At 39.8% G+C, this 25,353-nt stretch overlaps 1 protein-coding gene across 1 annotated transcript; it reads left to right on the top strand.

Moving 5' to 3' along the window:
• The first annotated feature begins 547 nt into the window (after positions 1-547).
• Positions 548-24,291, top strand: cd82b (CD82 molecule b). The gene is made up of 9 exons (XM_085462174.1): positions 548-726; positions 9,045-9,117; positions 10,189-10,261; positions 14,901-15,025; positions 16,815-16,889; positions 18,408-18,503; positions 19,278-19,451; positions 20,779-20,862; positions 22,314-24,291. Exons 2-9 carry the CDS (start codon positions 9,055-9,057, stop codon positions 22,389-22,391), a joined length of 768 nt encoding a protein of 255 aa, XP_085318300.1. The 5' UTR covers positions 548-726; positions 9,045-9,054; the 3' UTR covers positions 22,392-24,291.
• Positions 24,292-25,353: the final 1,062 nt, after the last annotated feature.

The raw sequence follows: 25,353 nt of genomic DNA, 5'->3' as shown, positions 1-25,353 counted from the left end.
GTGTGCTGGTATAATCTGCATTACTTTATAAAGTCTTTGTATACAGACAATTCTCTAAACGAGAAAATATCTAGACTGATATTTTCTGTTGGGGCTTAAGTCTTTTTCTCTCGTGAGAGTTTAAGAGAAGTTGCAAAATGTCTGCAAAACGCACAGTCTTGACGCTATCAGGGTAATAAGATTGATGATAATCAGAAGACGGTGCTTCGTCTAATGCTGGGCCCCACATTTGGCATCCGCTGCGAATGAAACTGCAGTTGCAACCGCAGAAAAAGCCACGAAAATCCTTTACTGATTGCTAAGGTGTTACAGGTGTTACACTGTTTTCTTAGATGCCGTTGTAAACTGCGCAAATGCAATGTCTGACAGGAAGTTGAATGCGGTTTGTTTTTTGGGTTTTTTTGTTGTTTTTTTGTTTTCTCCTGATGAAGAAAAGAAAACAATGTGCCCGTTGTGTAAATGAGACACCCACAAAAGAAAAACTCACAAGGTTGAGGTTGTGAAATTGTAATAAAAGAACTAAAAAACACACCTGCAGTTGTGTTGCACCAGGAAGGCAGGAGAGGGTTAAAAATGTGGGTGTAACGAATTTGCCCCCTCACGCACATAAACCACACACAAACCAGTCAGACAGACACCATCATTTGTTTCTCTCACACTCCGAGACCAGACTCTGTTTCAACGGTAGACTCCTCTGTCAGCTCTGAGCACCTCCAGAGACGCAAAGTAAGTGTTTGCGATGTTTTTGTGTATCTAGCTAGTAATAACCCCAGAGTTACCCGCGCTAGCTTGTGAAAACACGCCGTTGGAATGCCCCCTTTTTTTGTACTTTGTTTGGAGACCTTTTGTTTAGTTTACAACGGTCTTTATGGGCCGTTTATTTTCTGTTAAAGTTGCTGGAAACTTGTTAATAGAGTGAGTAGTTAATTTTGTCGGGGAAATTTGAGGAGCTGGTCAGTGGACGGTCAGCTAGCCGTGAAAGACACGAGATGCTGTGTTCAGTGTCAGGCAGAGCCAGAGTTTCAGTCCCAGGAGTCATTCAGATGTAAAAATACTTTTTCAGCCAGATTCAAGTCCTCGCTTTTTGTCGTTTGTGCACGTTTAATGCTGGTGTATTGACTTTAATATGTTGTGTGAGAGCTGTACGTGTTTGTTGGGCAAACGTTAAAACAGATGTTCAAGGTTCTGCTTTCGACATGGTGTAATTACATTATTTCGACCTTCCTGGACACTGAAAAAATGGCTGAGTGTGGATAATTGTTATGATTGGTATTTTGTGATTATTTTTTTAGACTTTACACTTGAGCAAATGAAAAAAAAAAACTAATAAAACAACTCCCCCCCCCCCCCCCTTTTTTTTTTTTTAAATGAGGCAACGTAATGCAAAGTTTAAAGCGTTTAAGACCAGTGACGTACCTATGAAATCTGGGGCCCAAACGTATGTGGTCTCACATGCCAGATCGGTATAATAAACACGTGAAAGCATGTGAAGTAAAGCTATTATAGTTCACTCAAATATATTTTCACATCTAGTTTTAGTTAACTGAAATATAACACAAAACAAAAATGAACTAAAATAGAATTACAGGGAAAATATTTTTAGTTTAGTTTAGTTTTTATTTAAATTTGGCAAAGACATTGATAGATGTGTTTATTGAGGCTCAACTGCATTTAAAAAGGGGATCAGCTTTGGGTTAGTATCTTGCCTAAGGATATTTGGCATGCAGACTGGAGCAGCCAGAGATCGAACCACCAGTCTTCCAATTAGTAGATGACCTGCTCTACATTCTGAACTACAGCCACCCCTAAATATTAATAGATCAGTAGTGGCTAAATCCTGCCTCTGACATTTTCCATTAATACAGTTTAAAAATTGAGAAAAGCTAGTATTGAAACGAAAAGTAAACAAATTGCCAAAAAACAAGAATTAAACTGAAAGTAAACTGAATTGAAAGCAAAGTGCACATAAAACACATACTAATCAGAAAATTATAATAACTGATGTGAAGTGGTTATTAGTTATCAAGATTATCAGCATCAAAGTCTTTTTAAATATGAAATTTGAGCACAGTTCATCCCCTTAATGCAGTAATTACAGTGTGAAGCTTCAGGGTAAAAGAGTTCAAAGTTTTCACGTCTTTGTTATACTGTGAGCACAAAACATACAGGTGGAAGCCTTCTACATCTGGCACATACACAGAAAGATTACAGAAAATAAATCCCTAAATAAAATGAATTGTAATTAAAGTAAATTAGTTTCCAACAATTCCTATCAATCTTCTCCCATGTTGATCTTAATAAATCCCAATAAACTTGTGGTCTGAATATTCAAAGTAAAAAAAACAAAACAGGTGACGCACTGACACTAAAACGTATTATTTACACAGTAGCCAGTATTCGTGGTGGATATAAAATAACTTTTAATTACCCACTTATTGAGTCGGTGTCTGATATTGTCTGTAATCTGAGAAGATGGGGCTGTTTTTCGAATTTTATACATTTCTCTTCATTAATCCAGCTAGTTAAGTGCTCTGATACTTGTCTATGGAACAAGAAGAACAAGAAGAACCAGAAACATTTTTGGCCATTCTCCAGCAGGAGTGGCCTAAACCTTTTGCACTTTTCACCGTGGAGGCTCTGTGGGAGCACTGGGGGGGAAAAAAAAAAAAAAACACATCCAAAAAATGGTGCTGTAATTCCAGGGTTTGGGTGGTCCTTCCACATGTTAGGGGCCTAGTAACTGTTTTATTTCTCTCAGTGCAACAGCCCTAATTGTAAGCTGAGATAGTTTGAAGTGGAAGCAATGAGTAAGCTACTGAAATTCTAGGTAACATCCAGTTAATACAGTCTTGCAGTCTTTCTGCATTTGTGGTATGCCTTTAAGCAATTTTGTGGTGTACGAGAAGAAGTTGAAGTCTGAGTAGGCAAATGAATTCTCAGTGCCTGCCTGGGCTCAAACGCCTCTCTCTAAAGTTTAATGTAGAGTAGAGTAAGGGACTATTTTGAGTGTTTGCTTATTCTGGAAGTATTTGTGATTGGACAAATTGTTAAATTTGTTAAACTGTACTTCAGGGTTTGGAGAACAGTTGTAGATTGACGTAATCGAGTTACTCAGTGGTTTTGTTGGACCTATAGAGCCTATACAGAATAAAATCTAATTTTGGAAGCACCATAACAGGTATTGATGACTCGCTGTAAAGGTCATCAGCAACTAAGAATATATGCCAGCAGGGCTTTCTAAAAAGTGGACCAAACTACCAATGAAAACTAAAAAATGATGTATTAGAAAAGAGAACTTTCTGGCAAAATACCTCCCAGACAGAAGTCTCTCTAAAAAAAAAAACCCTCTCCCACTGCTGTTGCACCACAAATCATTGTGTTAATAGATTAGTAATTACAGTTTTGTTTTTGTTCTTGTTTTTTTTTCTTTGACTCTTCTTGGTCTAAGGATGTCAAAAGAATTTCTGCTGGTATTAAACTTTGATATTTAATTCTGTTAAAATTAGATTCCTTTCTTCCCATTCATTATTTTTCATTCGGCTGCTGTTATGTATCATTGAATTTAGAGTTTGGTGGGGTTTTTTGCTACTCTGTTTTGTTTCGTTTATACACAAAATGATTGTCTCGTTGCCATAAATGCCTCATCTTTTCTACTGAATAGTGGGGGATTTTTTTTTTTTTTTTGGTTTCTGACAGTTTAAATGTCACATAAGTGGAAATTTGAAATCTGTCATCTCACAAAATTCCATTCATCCATTTTCTATGACCTGTAAGGGTCCGTGTCATGAGGACAGCAGTGTAAATATAGCTCTTCCTGTCCATCCTCACTGTCTTCAGCTCTTCTTGGTGTTCCTAAGCCAGCTGAGAGACGACATCTCTGCTGAATGTCCTGTATCTGCCCTAGAAAATCTCTCAAACACCTTGACTAGGATGGGACAAGGAGGCATCCTAGTCAGATGGCCGAACCCCCCCCCCCCCTCCCCCCCCTTTTGTCTTTTCTGATGTAGAGGAACGTTGGTCATACTCTGTCCTCTCCCGAGTGACTGGAGTCATCACGCTATTTCTAAGGGGGAGCTCAGACACTTTAAGTCCTTTCTACTGCTTGTATCTATGATTTTGTCCTTTCTCTCATAGCTCACAGCCCGTAGATTGTAGGAATCTTGACCAGTATATCGACATTTATTTGACAATGCTGGACTCCACTGTTTCACCACTTGTATAAATACTTAAAAGTTGCTACCTCAAGTAGAGGAGCTTACTTTCAAACCGGAGCAGGGATTTGACCACTTTTCCGGCCAAAAACCATGACATCACAATTAGAGGTGCACATCTCACCCACACCACTTCACACTCAGCTTTGAATAGAAAACCAGAAACAGTAGAACCCCACCCCAGAAAACAAAGACGTAATTCTGTGATCACACATCTGATAACCTCAACCCCTTGGCTGTTCTTAGAAACCGAGAAACGGGAACAAATCTCTCTGATTTATTGGCAATGATGTGACTTGATATGGTTGGATGGGTGGATAAAAACATTGTCAATTACATGATATAGTGACTGTAGACCAAATCTGTGTTTAGTCTTGTTGCCACAGATGTGTCATCATTTTCATTTACGTGGGTAGGTACCAGGCACCCAACCACAGATGGGGAGTTTACTGATTTCTTTTGCCATACAGCTTGTCATTACATAGATGCAAAATGGGAAATCCCCTCCATCCCTGAAAACCCACTGAGGTGTATCAACTAATAAAGCAACTGAACTGATAAAACATCGTCTATATTACCGACACCCCATGACTCAGGCGAATTAAAAACTTTCATAGACATAAAAAATAACATGTTGACGAAAGCTATCAATACTAGCAGCTCTGATTCTCTGACCAGCAGACCGCAGAGGCGGATTTTACTCCAGGGGCTGTTTCTAGGAATGCATGCATTTTGAAGATGTTTTCTTTTGTCACTGAAATGCAGCAGTAAACAACCTACAACCTGTTCGTGCATGGTGATCAACAGTTTTTGAAATGTTAAAGCAGGATTCTGGCACGATATTGAGAGCTTTAGTAGTACCAGGATGGTGTCTGGTTCATTCGTTCCAACACTGTGGCCTCACAGATGCGTAAGTGGGTCATATTAAATGGGAATATGACCCATGTTAGGAGGAGGTAGTAGAGGGAGCTTGGCACACTGCCTGACGTTTTGTGTTCAACACGACCATAGCTGATCAATGCTGGGTCCATTTCAGACACAGTTGCTGCCATCTGCCATTCGTGCTGTCTCGTCTCTGTAACCCATGCTTGTGAACTGACCCTTTGTACAAACACTTATTTCAGCGTAATGCTTTTAACCTTTTATTGCACCCAAAATACTGTTAGTAGGTGTTCGCACCTTACGCCAAACCACAGGGAGGGAGATGGAGGATGTAAAGAGGGGGGAAAAAATGTGTGAGATCACAGGGCCGGGAAGTTCAGGTAATTCTGTCGCGGTTTTATTCAGGGGAATTTTTCTTTTTTCTATCCTGCACATTGTTTTTACACCAAGCTGAGCCTTCACCTAGTTCAAATTGGAGAGATGAAAAATAACCTTTCAAGTAAACTGCCTTTTGACATCAGCAGCAGCATATATATATTTTCTACTTGTAATGAATGGTTAAAATCCCACTCCTGGGTGGCTGTTTAGCTCCACTTCCCATTCCACTGCCGAGCCTTTATTTTCACATGCTTCCAGGAAGTTAACTGTGATTGGCTTTGACTGTGTAAGCTACGCAATAAGAATTCTCTAAATGCATTTTCAACTTGATCTTGTCAGTGTGCGAGCTTCTATGAAAGCTATACTCCCAAAAGAGTATAACCTCAGTTACTGCCTCGTAATAAATTAGGCTAGCACTAGGGCTGCCACAAACGATTATTTTGATAGTCGACTAGTCACCGATTATTTATGCGATTAGTCGACTAATCAGATCATCATCCACTGGACGTAAAACTACAGCTTATTGCACCAGCAGCATCTGCTCTTATATAACTATCATTAGCTTACAGCTTTAAGCTTTTAAGGTGCTAACTAAAAATAAAGACAAGATGATAGTTTATTCAATTTTAATGAAATTTGCAGATTGTTTCGGTAAAGTTTAATAAACTCCTTGCTATCTAAAATATAACAGGACACCGGAGTATATTCTCCAGCATCTCACACTTCTGATAATCAGCTGTCTGCTTGACGTTTATTCAGCTGTGTAAAAACTATAACTTTAATCTCAGCCAAACCGATTTACTCAGGAACAAATAAAATACAAAAAAAAAAAAAAAAAGCCAAACAACAACATTTTTAATTTATCTAAGTGACTCATATATATTTAACCTGAGTCGCGAAAGACGGCGGTGGGTTTGAAAACAATTTGCCGGGAGTCCGGTGTTCTCACGGCGCTAGTGACCTAGCCCCCGGCTAGCTATCGAGCTAGTGGGTAACAGACGTCTCCGAAAACGTCGGAGCGCTTTTGAAAATATGTGGTGTCCTGATAAACTGAGCCGATATTTGAGGTTTACACAGCTACATTCTCGCCTGAAAATATGTTAAACGTTTATTTTGTGACCCAGAAAGAATAATAAGAGTAATATTAAAACTAACTAGCTACCGCCATTGTTGGAAACTAAGCTGGGCCGCGCTATGAATTCTGGGACACAGCTGCTTCTTCTTCTTCGGGGTTTAACGGCAGCTGGCATCCTTGTACATGCTGTGCTGCCATCTTCTGTTTCAGTCCGTTATTACACTCTTAAATCCTGCTATTATTCCTGCGTCTTTTGCGATCTTACAAAGCTTCAAACGACACGTCGACTATTAAATCAGTCGTCGACGATTTTGATAGTCGACGTAATCGTGACTAGTCGACAAATCGTGGCAGCCCTAGCTAGCACGTTATCTTATTTATGTTTGTTGTTTCAGAAATATAATAAGTAGCATTGAGGCATTGTTGGGAACTGTTTTAAGATGGACTGGGGGCTCAGTCAGCAAACAATGGTTGTCATAACTAAGCCTTTTTTTAATCCCCGCTGCTGCTCACCATCTAGACATAAAGACCAACAATCTCCTTTAAGGATTATCTACTTTGCAAGGGTATCTGCTGTGTGGTTTGGGCTTTGCATTGTGTGTAGCTTTGTAAATATGAAATTGTGTTGGTATTTCTATCAGTATTTTTATGCTACATTTAATAAGTAATAATATTGAAAGGCTTTTGATAGAGCTGCTCTACAGACTGTGTATCTGACAAACAACTTAAAACCACGAAAGCATGTTGAATCTGAAAGTATTCTTCAGAAAGCAATCTGAAGTATTTGTTTGTCTGTGTTTATGTTTGTGTAGTCTAAGTAACTCACTCATGTGATAGTTACCAGCAGTTCAAATGAAATTTGATGGTAAAACCAGTTTGAACTACACTGAACAGCATCAAAGCTTTGGGGTTTGGTTGTTTTTTGCTGGGTTTTTTTTTTTTTTTTTAAGTCTGTTTTGTAGCTTTTGGCTTTATTTGTACAGTGAAGGAGATAGACAGGAAATGGGGGAGGAGGAGAGAGCGAGGCAGTGACACGTATCATAGATCTGACCCGGCTAAGTTTAACTAACAACGAGTATTGTTGAGCAGAACCTATTTTTCATATTATCTTTAGGCTATAATTAATTTTCATGTTCTCTTCTTTGACATACACAGTGTCTGGAAAAACACGGCAGCTTCCTTTATGCGTAATCTGTAGACAGACTTCTTATCAAGTGAAGAGGAAACGAGATGTGATTAAGAGATGTCAGCAAAGTAAATAGTCTTCATTTGCAAGTCATTTGAGTGGATTTACAAGATACATATTGTTAATTTGAACTGTTGGTTAACATAGGCAAAAGAAAAAAGAACTAAATACATGATTACTTGTTACAGATACTGGAAGAAGGTTTAGATGAAATAAGTGACACAGGAAGAGAGAGCTTGTCATGAGATATACAAGTGCCTCCATGTTGTATCTCAGACTCCTCGAATAACCACAATAGCTGGTTATATTTCCTGTTTTTCCTTAGTATGAGAAAGCTGTGGTGAATATTGTCGTTGGACTGGTTCTGCTCAGGCTGAATCATGTTACCAGGGAGGCTTCATGAAGTGTACCGAGTGTGTGGTGCTGGCCTGGCCTACTTTTTTTTTCTTTTCTTTCTTTTTTTTTTTTTTTAAAGGGAAAAAATTACTTTGAGAAAAGTCACCAAGTGCACTCTGTGTATGTATGAAACCCAAACAGGCTGCATGTGAGCATGAGGTAAACTACTGTAAAACAGTGCAGCTGATGATATTCTATTCTAAAACCAAGAATATCAGACAGTGAAGGCCTTTCCTCGAGGATGTGATCACAGCAGTGTTCGGTCGTGTGTTTATTGGTTGTAGTTTTATACCATATAGGCTCCTTCATAAAATTCACTGCAAAAAAACTGTTGCTAACCAAACTCGTTGTTTCCGTGTTGTGTTATAGCAGTTGGTAGGTTGGTCTAGTCTCTCTCGATTTGAGATAGTAGTACACGTAACCACACGAGCCGTCATCCTCTCCACATAGCCGTCGTGACTTCACCACTCATCACTTTGTGGTGGTCCTCCTGCTGCTCTTTCCAACCAGGGTGGTTCTTCTTGTTTGTCAAGAACGCAACTGCATTCATTAACAAGTGTTACTGTGAAAACACGATATTTTCCAACAACAGGGCAGCAGTTGTCGCACAAAAGAGGGAATAAGTTGGTCGGTTGAGCTATTTAAGCCTGGAGAAATGTGACTGTTTAAAAATGAACTAGGCTGACGCTGCTTTGAAGATTTGAAGCTGTGTTTAATCAGGAATCCAGCTTTGCAGATTTCTCGACGTCCTTGACTCAAAGCTAACTTTCCTTGTTGTGTCTTTTCTTCATCTTGAGTCGGTTTGTGATCTCTCTCTCTTTTTTTTTTTTTTATTTTTTTTTAATGTCTTGCCCACGCTTTACTGTGATATAACTCTCTGACGTTAATAGCCAATAAATTCTCTTTTGTCTCCCAGAAACACAGCCATGGGGAAAGGATGCGTTGCAGTCACCAAATACTTTCTATTTCTCTTCAACCTCCTCTTCTTTGTAAGTATCTGCACATGCATTGCACACACTGTTAGAGTAACCCAACTTTCACCTTGTCAGCAGTTTTGTTTAGCTAAGCTAGACAGACGAGTATGCTGCATCCTACACTTATGACGCACTTAGAGTTGCATGATGTCTTTCAGGGTTATATTTGAATAACTGTCAGATGCTGCCAGGGGATGGTAGAGATACACAGGGAAATGTCGCTGTGACTCTCTCTGTGATAGGAGATATGAAGTTCGGTCAGGTCTAAATTACAACAGATGGTTTCTGTTTGTTTCCTAGTCGCTTGGGCTGGTCACAACATAAAGTCCAGAGGTTCATACAACCCCAGACTCCTAAAACTGACTCTGCGAGGATGTCCAGACCTTTCTAAGGGTCTGTGGCTGTAAACCTGATGCAGACCTTTTGATGTGAATGCGCCACTGGTGTCTAATAGGAAGCGTGTGTGTCTGTGTCAGTGTTTGTCCATGTGGACAGATTAGTCTAGGGGAGGTTAGGGGAAGCCAGGAAGTGGAGGGCTAATGATGGCTGCCGGGAGCACAAGAGTCTCTCTAAATGAACGGCTCTTAACGAAGGCTTTAATTACTGCTGGGAGGTTGGGGAGGGGCAACGATACAAGTGGATAGCTGGGGAATCAACAGAGCCTCTTATTTGAGAATTTTGCCCCCTCTACAGTGCCCCACAATTTCCAAACAAGGCCCCGCTTAATTACATTGATAGTCTCAGCTTCATAGCCTCATTACAAGGGTATATAAAGTAAATCTGATAATTTTTGGAGGCTTTAAGGAACCAATTACACTATGTTCCAGTTTCCAGTTCTGTTATGAATACTGATGTTAATTGTGAGAAAAGCCTGTGGAATGACTGCCTCCACATCCTGTTTCTTTCCAAATGTTGTTATGAGAGAAAGAGAAAGGCAGACAGAAACACAAGGGACAAGATGCAATCAGATGTATCCCACATGTGACAGACCAAGAGGGCAAAAAAGAAAAAAACAAACCAACTACAAACCGTGTGTAAGACATTAGAGCACATATTGTGCCTGATTTTTCTCTGTCACCTCCACAGGTGTTTGGAGCCCTTATCCTGGGCTTTGGACTGTGGGTTCTGCTTGATAACAAGAGCTTCATTGCTGTCCTACGTAAGTACCTCCTCTCTACAACTAATGCAGATTTTATCCCCTGAGGCGCATTCCTAAAAGGTCACGAGGGTCTGCTCACACCTTACTAAAAGTGTGACTCACATATGAATGTTGATGACTTCCTGTGCACCCTGTAGAGATACAGACACACACTGATAGGCACATCTGTGAGAAGTGGGTTACTCAGGGGGGATGACGGGCTCTTGATTACTAGGGCATCTTAAAAGGTTTCATCTTAGGGTGGAAAATGGCAGTTGTATCCCCCTCCTCCACTTTCCACACTTTGAACTTGCCCGTTTTCTTAGTCCTACAGATGGCAGAGGTGCTAGATAACATTTCCCACTTGTACAGATGTTCTCACATATCTACTTGTAGACACTGCATAGTAAGAAATACGTTATTATTGCAGTTATCAGCTTTCTTAAAGATAGAAACGTCTCCAACTACTGTGAAGAAGACTGGAGAAAGCATAATGAAGCCCATGTCCAGATTTGCCTGAAAAAGCAGAGAACCACGGATGGAAACTCTTAGTTGCCATAAATCTCTTTTATAAATGCTTTCAGTGTATTCATCCCAAGTGGAGCATTTCCAAGAGCAGCAGTCAAGTTTTTTTCTCAGTTTGTAAAGAGAAATTCCTTCTTTTTATTGTCTGGCAACTTGGTACATGTTGGAAGTCAGATGCAGCACTTTCTTCTACGTGACTCTGATACCTCTTTCCTATAGGAGATCTGCATATGTCGTGTTTGCCAAAGCAGGGTCTAATGTTCCATTTAACTCAACCTCTGATGAGTGGTTGTGACCTGATTCACTGTGCCAGGCTAGAAGGGCTGTGAGATTTACTGCTCTTAGACAGACTCAGTTTGAATCAGTCAAAATAGATTAATTACTGTTTTGTTAATTGTTTCGGCGCCTTGCATTGTTTGGTTTTACGGCATCGGCTGAACTTTCCAGTGATTTTTAACAAGTACGATTAATGGACTAAATAGAAGTCTGAATGATCAAAAATAAAAGTTGAGTTCTTTGATAATGAGATAAGAAAATTCTAGGTCAAGTAGAGCAGAAGTCATCTGTATTTTGGTTGGAAGTTTGGGGTTATTTTTTCATTTGCTATCTTGATCGGTTGTTTGTGAAAAGAGTAGAGTTTGATCAAAACAATCTCTAGAATTGACCTTTATTGTCCTAAAACTTAGTGAGTCCAAGGTTGTTGTTCAGCTGAGTTTGGTTATCTCAAATTAGGCCTTCAGGAAATAAAGGCAGTAGAGTGTGCATCATCCTTTTCAGCCTCAGGCCTATTGTTGTGATAATCCAGCTGTTCCCCAAGAGATAGCATGATTCATTCATACCTTATTCGTGCTAGGAGGAGTCTAATGACCTCCCCCCCTACTTGTATTTATGTTCCCTATACCATGGACTGGTCAAACTCTGCTCCGCCTTGGATGTCTAACCTCACAGAAAATATCGTATCACTCTGCAGAAGAACAAAAGCTCCAGCCAGCTCTGTTTATTGACTCTTGTGCATTCCCCTCAGAAGCTTGGTCTGCCTATAAACAGGATCTTTGTGTTTTTAGTTTCCATTCTTTATGAGTTATATTAGCAAAGGCCTTTGCAGCTGTCCCAGTGACTTCAGGCAGGGAAACTATGAGGATGTTGTGGTTTCAGGCGCCCCTGCCCCCCCTCTTTTTAAGTTAAAAAAGACATCTTCCCCTCACTATATACTCGCCTATATCAGAGCACTGATGTTAATAGTTTACTGTAACATGATGCCTTCAGTTTATCTTGCTGGCGTTTGCTAAAATACAGCGTGCATATTATTTAGACAAGTCAGCCTGGGAGTCAGGGAGAAGAGGTATGTGAGACGGAGAGCGCGCCAAAGCACTGTTTGGAAATGTGCTTCATATTAATTCCGAAACTTTTACAGAGGCACAGGGAGAGAAAAAGAGAACATGCTGGAAAAAGATTTTCTTTGGACTCTTTCAACTCAGAATTCAGCAAAGTAAAGGAAAAAAAACTTGATCTGCCTGTGTTTAATTTTTAAACCTGTGCGTATAGTCAAGTATGACTTTTCGCCATCTGTATGGAAGCTCAGTGTGTGGCTTCGGTCATGTTTACAGAAGGACCTGCAGCACCAAACAATCCTAACTCCTGCTCTCCCTCGCCAGCCGTCTTGAAGGGCACCATGAGTTTTCCTTCTTTAAATGGAAAGTTCCATGGAAACCACTGAAGTAACTATTTTAGAATATCTAACAGAGACCTACATAGAAACTTGCCAGAGTAGATGACAGAATAGCACAGTAACCAGGCTAATACATGCTGACTGCAGGAGGATGCTATGTTTTTGGTATTACTCCAGAAGCACACAGATGCAGGAAGCTTGTAAAGAACAGTTTCTGTTCTGCTGCTGCAACCTTTGAAACACCTGCAACTGGTCTTAGGAGTACAAGGAAACTGTTGTTTTGTTTTTTATTTAAAAAGGCTTCATTTTTCTAAATGTGTGATGAAAAGATGGAAAGAAGAACTAAGCAGACTCAGTACCCCGATTGTGTTTTTCAGTTAGCTGCTGCCAAGGTTTTTGTAGTGAGTTATGTTAACAATCTAAAACTAAGTGTGTTGAAACATTTCCGTTAACTGAAATTAGCCTGCATTTTATACTATGCAGGCTAATTAAAATATACAGCTTTAATTCTGTTTGGTGACATTTTTCATACAGAGGCTTGGATGTCTACATGATTGTATAATTCTGTTTGTGAACTAAAATGTTGCTTCTTACAAATACCCATGTTATTGCATTAGAGTTGCACTGCAGTTCCTCAAACTTCTGGGTGTATGTTATTAGTTTGCGTAAACACCGGGCTGCATGAAAACCACACACAGAACATCTAATTTAAACTCTGTAGTTAATAATCATAGCACACCGGTTTACCATCTACATGGAAAATACATGTTTGCGGTCCACTGTAGCTGCATACTCTTCAAGTGAACCTTCAGTGCGTTGAATTACACTAATAAATGTAATGATGACAATATAGGAAGCAAAATGTCGGCACATATCTTGCTGTGTCATGTAACTTTTTCTTTGCTTTTCTCTCTCGTCTGACTATGTAAATGTTGATTTGTTGCACCTCTAACTAGAGCCTTAGAAATCTCTTACATGCATTAATATATTTAGTGTTGCTAAATGTTCTCGCTCCGGCTCCTAACTGTACCTACTGTATACTTTTATGCATGTCCCTAAATCCCTCAGGTTAATTACTGAAACCCGTGGACATCTGTTGCTTTTGCAGCTACTAGTTGGTTGCGTGTGTGTGTGTGAGGGGAGGGTTGGGCGTGCGGTTATGAGAAAGACAGAAATAACATGCCCCAGCTGAATACCGGATATAGAACATACAACATGGTTGTCTGCCTCCCTTTTAATGTTACCTCATAAACACTCGATACACGGTGACCTCATCACTTTCAGAAAGTATTCTTAAACCACCACAGCATACACTGTTATGGTAGCCCATGTCGAATCAGCAGTGTACATGCATTCAGTCACATCTTGTTCATAGTTTTGGTAAGTTTATATCACGTATTTAAAGGTGTTTCAGTACTAACAAGAAATTACTGTAAATGCTGTAAAGGCTTCCATTTAGTGTTCTGACAAGTTGCGTGAGCTATAAAATATTATTTATAGTTAAGACAGGATATGAAAATGTGCTGCAGCCATAAAGATTTTCTATTTATTTTTGTTTAATGATGCATCCTGTTCCGATAAGTGCAGATGATAAAGTGTATCATGGAGGTTTTCAAAGTAACATGGTGCTAGTTCAAGAAGAGCTAATGTTCCTTCTTTGCAGTCATAAAGTAGAGTAATAAAGTTTAGCTTGATTTTAACAATCTTCAGAGATATTAATATTGACTGTGCATCTGACAGAGCACATATAAAGAAAAGCAACACAGAAATATATTCACAGGTATTAGAGGTGAGGTGTCAGAGCCTTTCTGTCTGTCAGCTCTTTTACCAAACTGTCGCGAGTGAGTTATCTGATTTGCTGTTTTGTTTGCTTGGCCCAGGAATCCTTGATAAGATGGAGCCATTTGACAGAGCTCAAAATCTAGCCTCATCCGTGGATTGAGCTTGGAGTCTTTGGAGCTCTTCCAAAGCAGATAACACACAGAGTCACATAATGGCTCCAATTTATCTCCTCTCCAACCTTCCCAGTGCCGGCCCCCTCCTCCTGCAGAATCCCTCCCACTCTACATACCAGAAAGGGAAATCAATTTATCTCGCCACACACTGACTTGTCTCAGTCTACTCTGAGAGAAAAACCTTTTGTGTGAGAAAAGAATGTGTTCTCACACAAAAGCTTGCATGATTTCAACATAGAAAATTTGCTCGGTGAACGAGGTTTGGCTAACCGTAACCTGTGTGTGTAAAAATGTGTTTGCAGAAGTAAAAAGGCCCCCACTTATGTGGTGCAAAAGTCTGTCTCATTTGGCCTGCTAGACACAGTTGCATTTGTATTACAGTTAGTGGAGAAAAAGAACAGAAGTCAGGGGCCTGTCACCATAAAAATCATGTTTGTGCCACCCTTTTAGATCTCAGGAATTCTATATGTTGATCTCTTTCTGTGCCCCTGATTGTTTCCATCTTCTCCAGAGGAATCATCAGATACTGTGAAAGTGGCCTCATACATCCTCATTGGAGTGGGTTCCCTGACGATGGCCATGGGCTTCTTTGGCTGCATTGGATCCATCTACGAAGTCCGTTGTCTTCTGGGTCTGGTGAGAAGCTACACTGACTTTAAACTCTTTTTAATCTCTTTTGCCTCTATCTGCAATCGAGTGCATAATTAAAACAGTAAATACTGTTCGAGGTATTGTTTCCTACTTATTTATATTTATTCTCTTATCGTTTTAAACACACAGAAGCTTAATTTTATTTAATGAAACATTCACCTACCTGCTTGAGCTCTCAAGGCTAAGAACATGTGGTATATTCCTGCTGACATTAAAACCCTTCAGCATTTCTGCTAAATGTGTGCTGCCAGGCTATCACAGCATGTGTGGATTTACAGGTGGTGGGGTGGGGGGGATGGGGATAAAGCCAGTAAAATGTAGGGGATACAACAAGAGTGGGGATGGGTGCGTGACCTACAGTGTTAAACCTGCAAGGGGTTAACTGAATAACTGCTGTGACCTACTTCTTCCAGTGACAGTGACCAGCTGGCAGTAGAGCCTCTCTCTCTCTCTCTCTCTCTCACTCACACTCACACTCACACACACACACACACACACACTGAGGAAAGACTGGAAAAGCTGGATGTGTCTGCCCAAAAAGTGTTTTTCTCTTATTCTGTTTTGTTTCTATTTGTTACATGTGAATAAATTTCCATTTATTAGAGTTGATAATTTGTTTACTTTCTATCTATTCAGTACATTAACTGTGTGAGGATGAGATGCAATAAAAAAAGTTAAGAGAACAGGTCCAGATTATAAACATTATAAGCTTTACCGTTGGCTGATCTCACAATCGTCTCCTACACTGTTTTCAGCACGGCTGCTATCTTAGTCGAAGTCCTGTTATGACTCTACATTTATGTCTCTGCAATATTCATTGGATCACCTCCTGTGTGTCATAACAGTGGACCTGCAACTTGATTGTCATTTTCGTGAAAAGGATGAAAATGTAGGGAAGCAAAACTGGTGAGCGGTCCAGAAACTTCTGCGTTTTGAGTGTGCTCTGAGCTGACAGGAGATGGCTGGCTGACATGCACCATAATTCACATCACTTCTGCTGAATGTTCTTCTTCAGAAGCCCCAGAAAGTTCGAATAGAGCTCCACGTTGACAGTTTCACCGCAGGGAATGAATTCACTGTGCACCATGTTGGAAACTAAAGTGACTAGTATGCCCTCGGTCTCGCACCTCTCCCCACACACTTGCCTTAGGGCTTGGAAACTGTGGAGTCTGACACAAACTTCAGGTTGATTTGAAAAGACAAGTTAAAGTTTGACCTCTGTGCAAGTTTGAGGTCTGTGGTTTAATCATAGAGCACGGAATAAGATCTAAAAACAGCATTCATGCTGGAACTTGTCGGGACCAAAGCAGCCATGTCTGAGAAGATAAGCTTTAACGTGAGATTGGCCTCATTAAATTCTTCTGAATCTGTTTTTAGAGGGGGGTTTTTTCATTCAGAAAAAGTGTCAACACTTGTTTTGGTGTTTTGGCTGCCCAAAAATAACCGAGTTTCATGATATTCAGGACTTAATAATCTATTTTCTATCTATCAGCTGCGTGTGGCTGGATATGTTAGTGTTCGTTGAAAGTCTTCCTGCTGCTACTAATTAAAAAACCTAAACTAAACCAGCAGCCTATAATTACCTGAAACTTGCTGTGAAACTGTGCAAAGCTGATGGGAACTACAGATATATGTTCACCAATACAAGCTTTCTTACTTCATTCACTCCTGTTAAAAAAAATAATTATTTTATCTGCTTTAAGATTTGCATCGGTGTTTTTCATCTCTTATCAGTGGTTATGTAAAACTGACATACGTCTTTGTCCCCTCACAGTACTTCACCTGCCTCCTCCTCATCCTCGTTGCCCAGATCACTGCTGGAGTTCTCATTTACTTCCAGAGAGATCGGGTAAGAAGCTAGTTTAGTTGATCCTGCTTTACTCTCTTCCCCTATATTTTTTTTTCACATCTTCTTTCTTTTTGTGTTATATTTGTTTCCTTTTTTATTTTTACCATATTTCCTAATTTAACCTGTTTCCCCCGCTTCTCGTGCATTCTACCACCTACCACTCCTCCACCCACTAGTACAGTTTGGGCCCACTGGGTACTTGTTTCCCCTTCACAGCTTTCGCTGGCTGTGTGTACATTAACCTGTAAGGAATCCAAAGTTCAACAAATGGAAAGTTTCAGTTTGAGTTTGTGTCATGTGATTGGATTGTGAAAAGTGAGATAAAGAAGGAGGACAGGAGACATGTGATAACAGTACCGGAAGTAGTTTGTAGGTTGCTGTAATCGAAGGCTTTCGTCATCATATTAGTGATGTGGAGCGAGTGTGCTGGAGAATCGCATTAAATGATGTTTTTAAAGCTTTAATCATATGAAATAAGTCTGTCTTCATCTTCTATACGTTAGTACTTTTCACCCCAGAGGCAGAAATTGTCATCGTATTAACTATCATGTCACCCATTTCTGGGTGAAAAAAAAGTTTTAAACAACAGCAACCAAACTGTGGCAAAGTTTAATCCTTTGATAGATGTTATTAGCTCGGCAGGGGGGCTTGAATTAAAACACAAGCTGGCTAAAATAAAAACCATGACAAACAACACCAAAAAACAGCTTAAGATTTTCAAAACGTATTGGATTAAATTTTAAAAAGCTGTTGCGTAGCTGTAAATGTGTTTTTCTGAACTCCTGATGTTTTAATGTTTTCCCCCCTTAAAACCTTTCTTATACAGGTCAAACCAGTAATAGCACCACCTTTGTGTTGTTCTAAAGGGAGTGTTAAGTTGGAGCACATAAACATCTAAAACCGGTTTTGTTCTCTAAACATGGCCTTTCTTTTCCAAGACATAAAAAGCCTTTCCCTTGATAAACCTCACCACTGCGCTCAGGATAGGTGGTGGCTATTTCAGCCCTCCAGCATTTATATGCATGTATGTGTACGTACATGTGTATCTGCGTATCTGTAGCCCAAGACACCCTCCCTGTGTTTAAGGCTCACCACAGGGCAGGGTGGTGCCCATTCCCAGAATAGGGCGAGGCTCTCGCTGTAGAGCCTCAGAAGCTGCATCTCTGCCACCGCTCTGTGGTCGTACACACATAAACACGGAGTCGTTCTCTTGCTAAGCTGTATTTGAACAATGTTTGAGCCCAGCAAGAGACGTCACATAGAAGAACCGACTGCGGCGGTGCTCGAAGAAGCATAAATTTAAAATTTGGAAAAGAACGATCATCTGTGGGATTTGTGGGGGGTTGTTGCTTGTTTATTTGCTTTCCTTCATCACCACTGTTTCACTTCCCCTCTCTGGCTGGTGTTCAACCTTTTTTTTTTAATGCCTAAAATAAAAAGCACTTTTATTTACGTACAGCCATGGTGTGTTTTCTGATTCTTAGACACTGATAATAATATACTCGTATTCAATTCCAGTTGGCATATGAGATGGACAGCATTATTAAGACTGTGATCATCACCTACCCCAATAACAGGACCACAGAGCACCCCTTGGACTACATTCAGAGGACGGTGAGTTGACGCTTCAGTGTGTTTCCACGCCTTCTCGACCCCCCCCCCCCCCAAAAAAAAAAACCAAAAAAAAAAAAACCATTTGTTTAGATTTCAGTTTGGATTGTTTTGGTGGCAGGCGTGATTACTCTAAATAATTCTTCAAGAATCACATTACAATACATTATAAGCAGCTTTTCTATCCTTTTTAATGCGTAACTCAGTCAATCAACAATTATCATGCAAGCAGCTAACGGTGTGATTGCAGCTTTCCATACATCAGGAGAGACTAATTGTGCTGAATAGTTGTAGGTCTGTAACCTGCAGCCTTCGTCTAACTTAACTTTCATCCAATCCGGTGGGCTCCCTAAGTTCCATCACATCCACCGTTTTCTGGAGACAGCCTTTTCAGAACTATACAAATAAAACTGATCTGAGGGATACGTGAAAATATGTGTATGCTTTGCACTTTGGATGAACTAACTCATTAAACTAATCAGCCTGTACCCAGTTTCTTCCCTCTCTTCTTCCACCTTTCCCTCTTTCTTGCCAAGCCTCTTTCCTCCTGGTCTTTCTGAAAGCAGCAGCCAAGAATACATTGTTCTCAAATATCATAATACAACTACTCATTCACAGAGCCAAGGGATTTGCTAATTTTGGATCCAGTTTCATTTCCAATTCATTTTTGTCTCTTTTAAAGAAATAAAATGCAGCAAAATCTTTTCAATCCATCCTCTGTGGAGGTTTTTGTGTTTCTAACTTGTCTCACATCCTTACTTTCTCCCATATTACCAGATGAAATGCTGTGGTTTTACTGGGCCGGGCAACTGGTCTGAGAACCCTGTGGTCAAGAACAGCACCCAGGTGCAGTATTCCTGCTCCTGTCGTAATGATTCCTTGCCTGGAGTGGATAAGGCGCTAGCAGGCCTGTGTTCAACCTTGTCCTCGGATCCACCTGTTTATGAAACGGTAAATAACACAATGTAAAGTCTGCAGCCTCCTGTCTGTGCGCTAAGAGTTGAAAATTAGGCGAGCAACTGTTAAATTATACAACCTAGACTGAAATTGTTTTATTTCCATACCATGATATTGCTGCTTATACAAATTATTATTATTATTATTATTATTATTATTATTATTATTTTTGGTATTTTCTTTAATGTTTTCTCCAGGCAGTGGGACAGCCCCAAAATACTGTAGTAAAATTAATAATATCACAGTATTTTTAAAAAAAAAAAAAAAAAAAAAAGGAATTGATGATCTGCATGTTTGATTCGGCCTTTATACGTTAGAGAGGCAGGGCTGAGATGGTTTGGACATGTGCAGAGGAGGGTTAGTGGATACACTGGACAAAGGAAAAGAGGAAGGACACAAAGAAGATTCATGGATGTAGTGAAGGAGGACGTGTAGACGGTTGCTGTGACATAGGCGAATGTTGGGGATGGGATGAAATGGAGGCAGATGATCTGCTGTCATCAGAGTTTTACTACAGTTATTATCACTGCATTTAAAAAGTATCTTACTTACTGATTGGATGTGTACTACAAGAAGTATAGACTTATTTGAAGTACTTTGCAGCTGCACGTAAGCATAGGAATGATTTTTAATTTATGATTCTTTGTTTTAGGGAATTTAACGATTTTTAACACTTAATGTTTGTGTCTGATAAGGCCCAATCAGCATTAAGGTAAAGTAGATGTCGGAGTTGAATTTTCCAGTAGTCTTAGCAAACAGATTACTGAAGCTTTCAGACTAAGACTGGGTGGAGATCTTAAAACACAACTCTGTTTTAAGGGTCCTAAAACTGTGGAGCAGAATGGACAGTAGACATAAACAGAGCAAAAGTTACACGTTTCAAAATGAAAACCCACCAGTTTGGATTTTTGTTTTGTTTTTAAGTCTAGGCCATGGTTAGGGAGATGACACAGACGTCACACCTTTAATCTTTACAGAACTGTTTGACTAAGACTGGCAGCTCAGTGTGCGACTGTGGTTAAACTCAATCAGCGCCGTGATCGGTGGCAGCCGAGGCAAATTGTTCATACTGCTCTGATTTATCCAAACAGCAGTACAACTCCACCGTTCTGTTGTTTGGTCTGCGTGTTTGAGAAACTTTACACTCCCCAGTCGCTCCCTTCCTCGGCTAAGCTAAACCTGTTATTCTTCCCCTCACAGGCTCAACCCAGAGCTAACAGTTGTGCTTTCAAAAGGCTCAGTTCATGTCCGGCTGTGATCCTGTAATCATTCATCTCTCTGCATGTCCCCCCCCCCCCCCCCCTCTTGTTCTCTCCTGTAGGGCTGTAAAACCACCATAGAAACATGGCTAAAGGATAACTTGGGAGTTATTCTGGGGATCTGTGCTGCCGTGGCAGTCGTGGAGGTACAGTATCCGCCTCTTCCTGTTCTGATTTTTATCAAGAGTGCCTTAAGGCTGCCAGTATATTTGTTTTTAACTGCACCATGTCTGCGTTTGCTTGGATCGTAGCTGGTATACAGTTTCAAGTTAGGTCAGGCAGACACAAGATAAATAAATGCATTAAATTATGTTTGTTCATTACAACGATGGCAGAAAGCAAACATATGTGTTTAGATTATCGTAGTAGATAGACTTTATAATCCTCCATATATACTGCTATAGGCTACTTTTAACTCCTTCCTCATTCACAAAAGGTCACCAAAGTGGGTTTGAGTTCGAGTTGAAGATCTGTGCCTTCTCTCGAGGTCTTTCCTTTATGGATCTTTTGCTTGTTTTGTTAGGTGAATGTGTAACTACACCGACAACAGCAGCTTAATCCTACACCCAGGTGCCACATGTACTGTTCCTTTAAAAGTTTGGTCTTCATTACCACACCTCTGGCTTCAGCCAGTTAGCTTAGCTGGAAGCAGAGTGAAACAGCTGGCCAGCATGTGTACATAACTCTTGTAGGCAGAATCTAGTTTGGTTAAAAAGAAAAGCTTCTCCTTCCTCTTTAACTGAATGTCAGAGGCACTAAAAGGAAAGTGAAGAAGCCTTTAGAAAACAAAACCTCCAAAGTTTTAGGAAAACCAAAAACTTATTTATATAGCTTACCTTTTTTGAATAATATATAAATGTAGGTGGAGGAGAGTGTTTGAACCTTTAGAATTTGCAGTAAAATTGAAGGTGAAATTAGAATCTGGCTCTTTACGTTAAAAAAACTGGGAGGTATTGAAGTACGATCCTGACATCTGAGGTTGTGAATCATGGCTCAAAAGCGAGAGGCCTGAGGTCCTCAGAACAGAAAGCAAGCAGTGTTTATTTATGTAGTATCTGTCCCTGCTTTTTCTATATAATAATGTTTCCAGTAGTCTCAGTTTCTGCCGTTTTAGACTAAAACACGGTGCTGTCGTTTTCAAACTAAGACTGGATATGTAGTGTTTCCAAAACGTCTCACAGACAGGAATCACAAAGTGCTGACACAATGCAAAATTTTAAAAAGAAAATAAATCGAACAGCAGATTAAAAAATTTTAAATTAAAAGACAGTGTACAATATTTTTAAAAAATACCCTTTTTTTGAAGCTAAACTAGGGTTAAGGGTACATTACATTAAAGCAGAATTTGGGGAAACACGTTTCTCATGCCAGCGTAAATGGACATGTGCGGTTGAAGCTCTGCAGTGGACATAACTAAAGTATGTGAATATTGTTTCAAGACAGACTTGGAGAAAAAAACAAAGCCTGTGGTTCAATAATTGTAGCCTGTTGTAAATACACAGAAATTCTTTGGTTTTATCACCTGCATGTTTGAGTGCACACTCTGCTCATCAGTTTCAAATGCAATATCTAAGCCGACAACTCCTCTTTCCTCCAGCTCCTCGGGATGATCCTCTCCATGTGTCTCTGCAAGAACGTTGGCCGGGAAGATTACAGCAAAGTGCCGAAGTACTGAGCTGATGCTGGAGCCAGCTTCACATCACACACACAGATGGACGGACTCTCCCTCTCTCTCTCCTCACAGCCCAGTCTTACACACACACACACACACACACACAGACAAATGACAGCTGTCTCCACCATTTGAGCTTCTCATGTCTGCACAGCTGTACAGATTTCTCACGCCCACATGTACACAAACACACACACACTTCTCAAGTGTGATATATTTGTGGACCGTAAGTTGAAAAGTTACTTAATTTTCCTCATTTTATTTGTTTTTATTTTTGATGGAAGCTTCTGGCGTTTGATACTATGCAAGTGTTCATTTGTATGTCGTCGTCTTTTTTCTTTTTTTTTGTGTCCCCTTGGCTGACCTCAGTGATGCGCTTAACCCTGTAAAGTCATAAGAAAACTGCCAGAAAATTCTTCATTTATTGTGTCTTAATTGAAAATTCAGACACATTTTTTTTAAATAAAAGGAAGTATTAATTTGCGTGTAAGCATTTAAATTGGTATCATCTTTGCCACAGCCATTTTTTATGTTTAAAAATGTTCTGTTGCTTTAAAAAAAAGTGCAATGCATTGATGATGTAGAAGTCTCAAAAACTCATGTATCAAATGTACACCTGGCGCTACAGGGTTAACTGGTGAGAGAAAGAGAGCACTTTAGTGATATTGAGTTAGCTGAGAGCCAGTTATTCTGACTTCAAGGCACGGAGATGAGAGGAAAATGGGAGGGCGCATGCTACTATCTCAAGGTATTTTTGGTGCAGTGGGTGGAGGATGGATGCAGGGCATGGCTGCTGCGGTGGAGGTTTTGGCTTCTGTCGTCAACTCCTCGTACCTAGTAGCCCTCTGTTGACACCCACCACCGGCTCCACCTCATGCCTACCCATCATCTCATGTCTGTCTTCCTTTCGGGTACGCATGATTCGTAATGAGCGGCTCTTCGAAATGAACTTTTCTGTTTGAAGTACGTATGCGTATGATGTGTTGAGTGAATATTTTATTTCTTTATGTTCTTTTTTAGTATTTTCATGTTATCTGTTCTTTTTTGTTGTTTTTAAACAGCTGTATATATGACTTTAGATAGTGATCGTGGCATGTTGAGTGCTCGGTCAGCGTTTTATATGGGAAAGCTTTCACCCACATGTTCCTGTTTTAAGACGTCCTATTGTTCTTCGGTTCCTTCGGTTCTTGATGAAGAGCAGAGCACGGCTGCCTGTCAGCACTATTTTGGTCTGAATCGGAGAAATTGGATCCCTTGGTAAATTGTCATCAGTCTTAAAGCTATATTTTCATTTCCTTAACATGGCATGGTTGTTTTTGAACTTACACACAGCTCTTGGCTTTTATTTTGAAAAGTCATTTTTTCGTGTGTCTTTTAGCAGCTGTGTGACCACAGTGGATTTCTTTCAGAGCGTGACTGTTTTCCAAGAAGTTAGTTTATAGTATCAGTCCGTGAGAAAAAGGAAAGACAAAAAAAGTTGTAAGTTATTACATATTCAGAAACTGACTCTTCTCCCACTTATACTTTCTTCTCTAAAAATACTTTTTACAAAACCTCTTCTCTTCCTCATTTGTTTTTTTTAGCCGTCTTCTCCATAAAATCCCATCTTTTCACTTCAATACACTATTATAGCTCAATTTATGGTTAATGAGCACTTTCATGAGCCTTCGAAAGCGTGTTCAACACGCTGTAATTACAGAGGATTAAAAGCTGTTACAGTCAGCTTCTACTGCGTGAGCTGCCAAATTGAAAACATTAATTTAAGTTGAAGAAAAATGAAGGTTTCCTTAATGTTTAGAATACTTTGTACACTTTTTCCTTTGTGGAACTTTTAAGCCATGTTAGTAATTAATTGTTTCTTTTTATTACTGAGAATTATTAATAAACATGAACCCACTAGAAACTGTTGACTGCTGATTTCATTTTATTTAAAACTCCAGTTCGAAGTTGGTACGACTTCACGCACAGACTGGAGTCAATCTTTCGCAGGCTGCTTGTTATTTGTGTGTTCAGATGTCACGTTTGTTTGTTTTGTGTTTTACTCAAAGCAACCAGAAGATGGCAGTGTACACCTAACATTTGCACTTGGCTAAAATGAGTAAATTTCCCTGTTATGGCGTTTTATGTGTAAAATGAAAGACTTCTCATCACTGGATTAATTATGCTCTAAAACCCTGATTTATAAAAGCTACAGGTTTAATTAATGGGATTCATCCAGATTCTTATGAAATTGGTTATTTCACTACCTTTCCAGTTTTGCACCTCTAAGTTAATTAATTTCTTTTTTTTTTATCGTTTCTTTTCTTCGTTTTTTAAAAAAAAAAATTATGTTAATTTAGTCTCACTACCCCGTGGCTCAATACAACAAAAAGCTCCACACGCAGAATTTCGCTGCTTCAACAGGATTTTTCCCCTGTAAGATTGTCTCATGAGATCTAAATGCAGTGACTCTTATCAAGGAAAGCGAGCCCCATGATGTAATGTCATACCACAAGCTAATACCTCACCACTGCCTTTGCTGCTTTTAAAGGAAACATGACAATTACAGCACAGACCTTGCTGCTCTAATCCACTATTGTCTAAGGCACTTAACCTCAGTGTAATGAGTACAGCTTAGTGTCCTCTCAGGAGGCTGCTTTTACATCTCATCAGTGAGCTTCAAGAGGCAAACATCACCTTATCATTTAAAGCACAACACTGAACTTAAACAACTGTGGCTGCTGAGAGGGCAGACCAAAAGGAGCGAGAATTAAAACTTCCAAAACTTTTCTAAGATTTTCATGCTGGCAAAAACTCACTCATCCTAGTTTGTTAGGTACGCCTGTTCAACTGCAAATATCTAATCAGCGAATGTCATGGCAACAACTCCATGCATTTAGACATAAAGACATGGACAAGATGACCTGCTGAAGCGCAAACTGAGCATTAGAACTGAGAAGAAAAGAGACTTTGAATGTGGCATGGT

This window comes from Copadichromis virginalis, linkage group LG7 (assembly GCF_057382275.1).
Source record: "Copadichromis virginalis isolate Kocher_CV1m ecotype Utaka linkage group LG7, C_Virginalis_male_GT1.1, whole genome shotgun sequence".
Classification (NCBI taxonomy): domain Eukaryota; kingdom Metazoa; phylum Chordata; class Actinopteri; order Cichliformes; family Cichlidae; genus Copadichromis; species Copadichromis virginalis.
The sequence above is the reverse complement of the archived record's forward strand: the minus strand, read 5'-3'. Positions and strand labels throughout refer to the sequence as shown.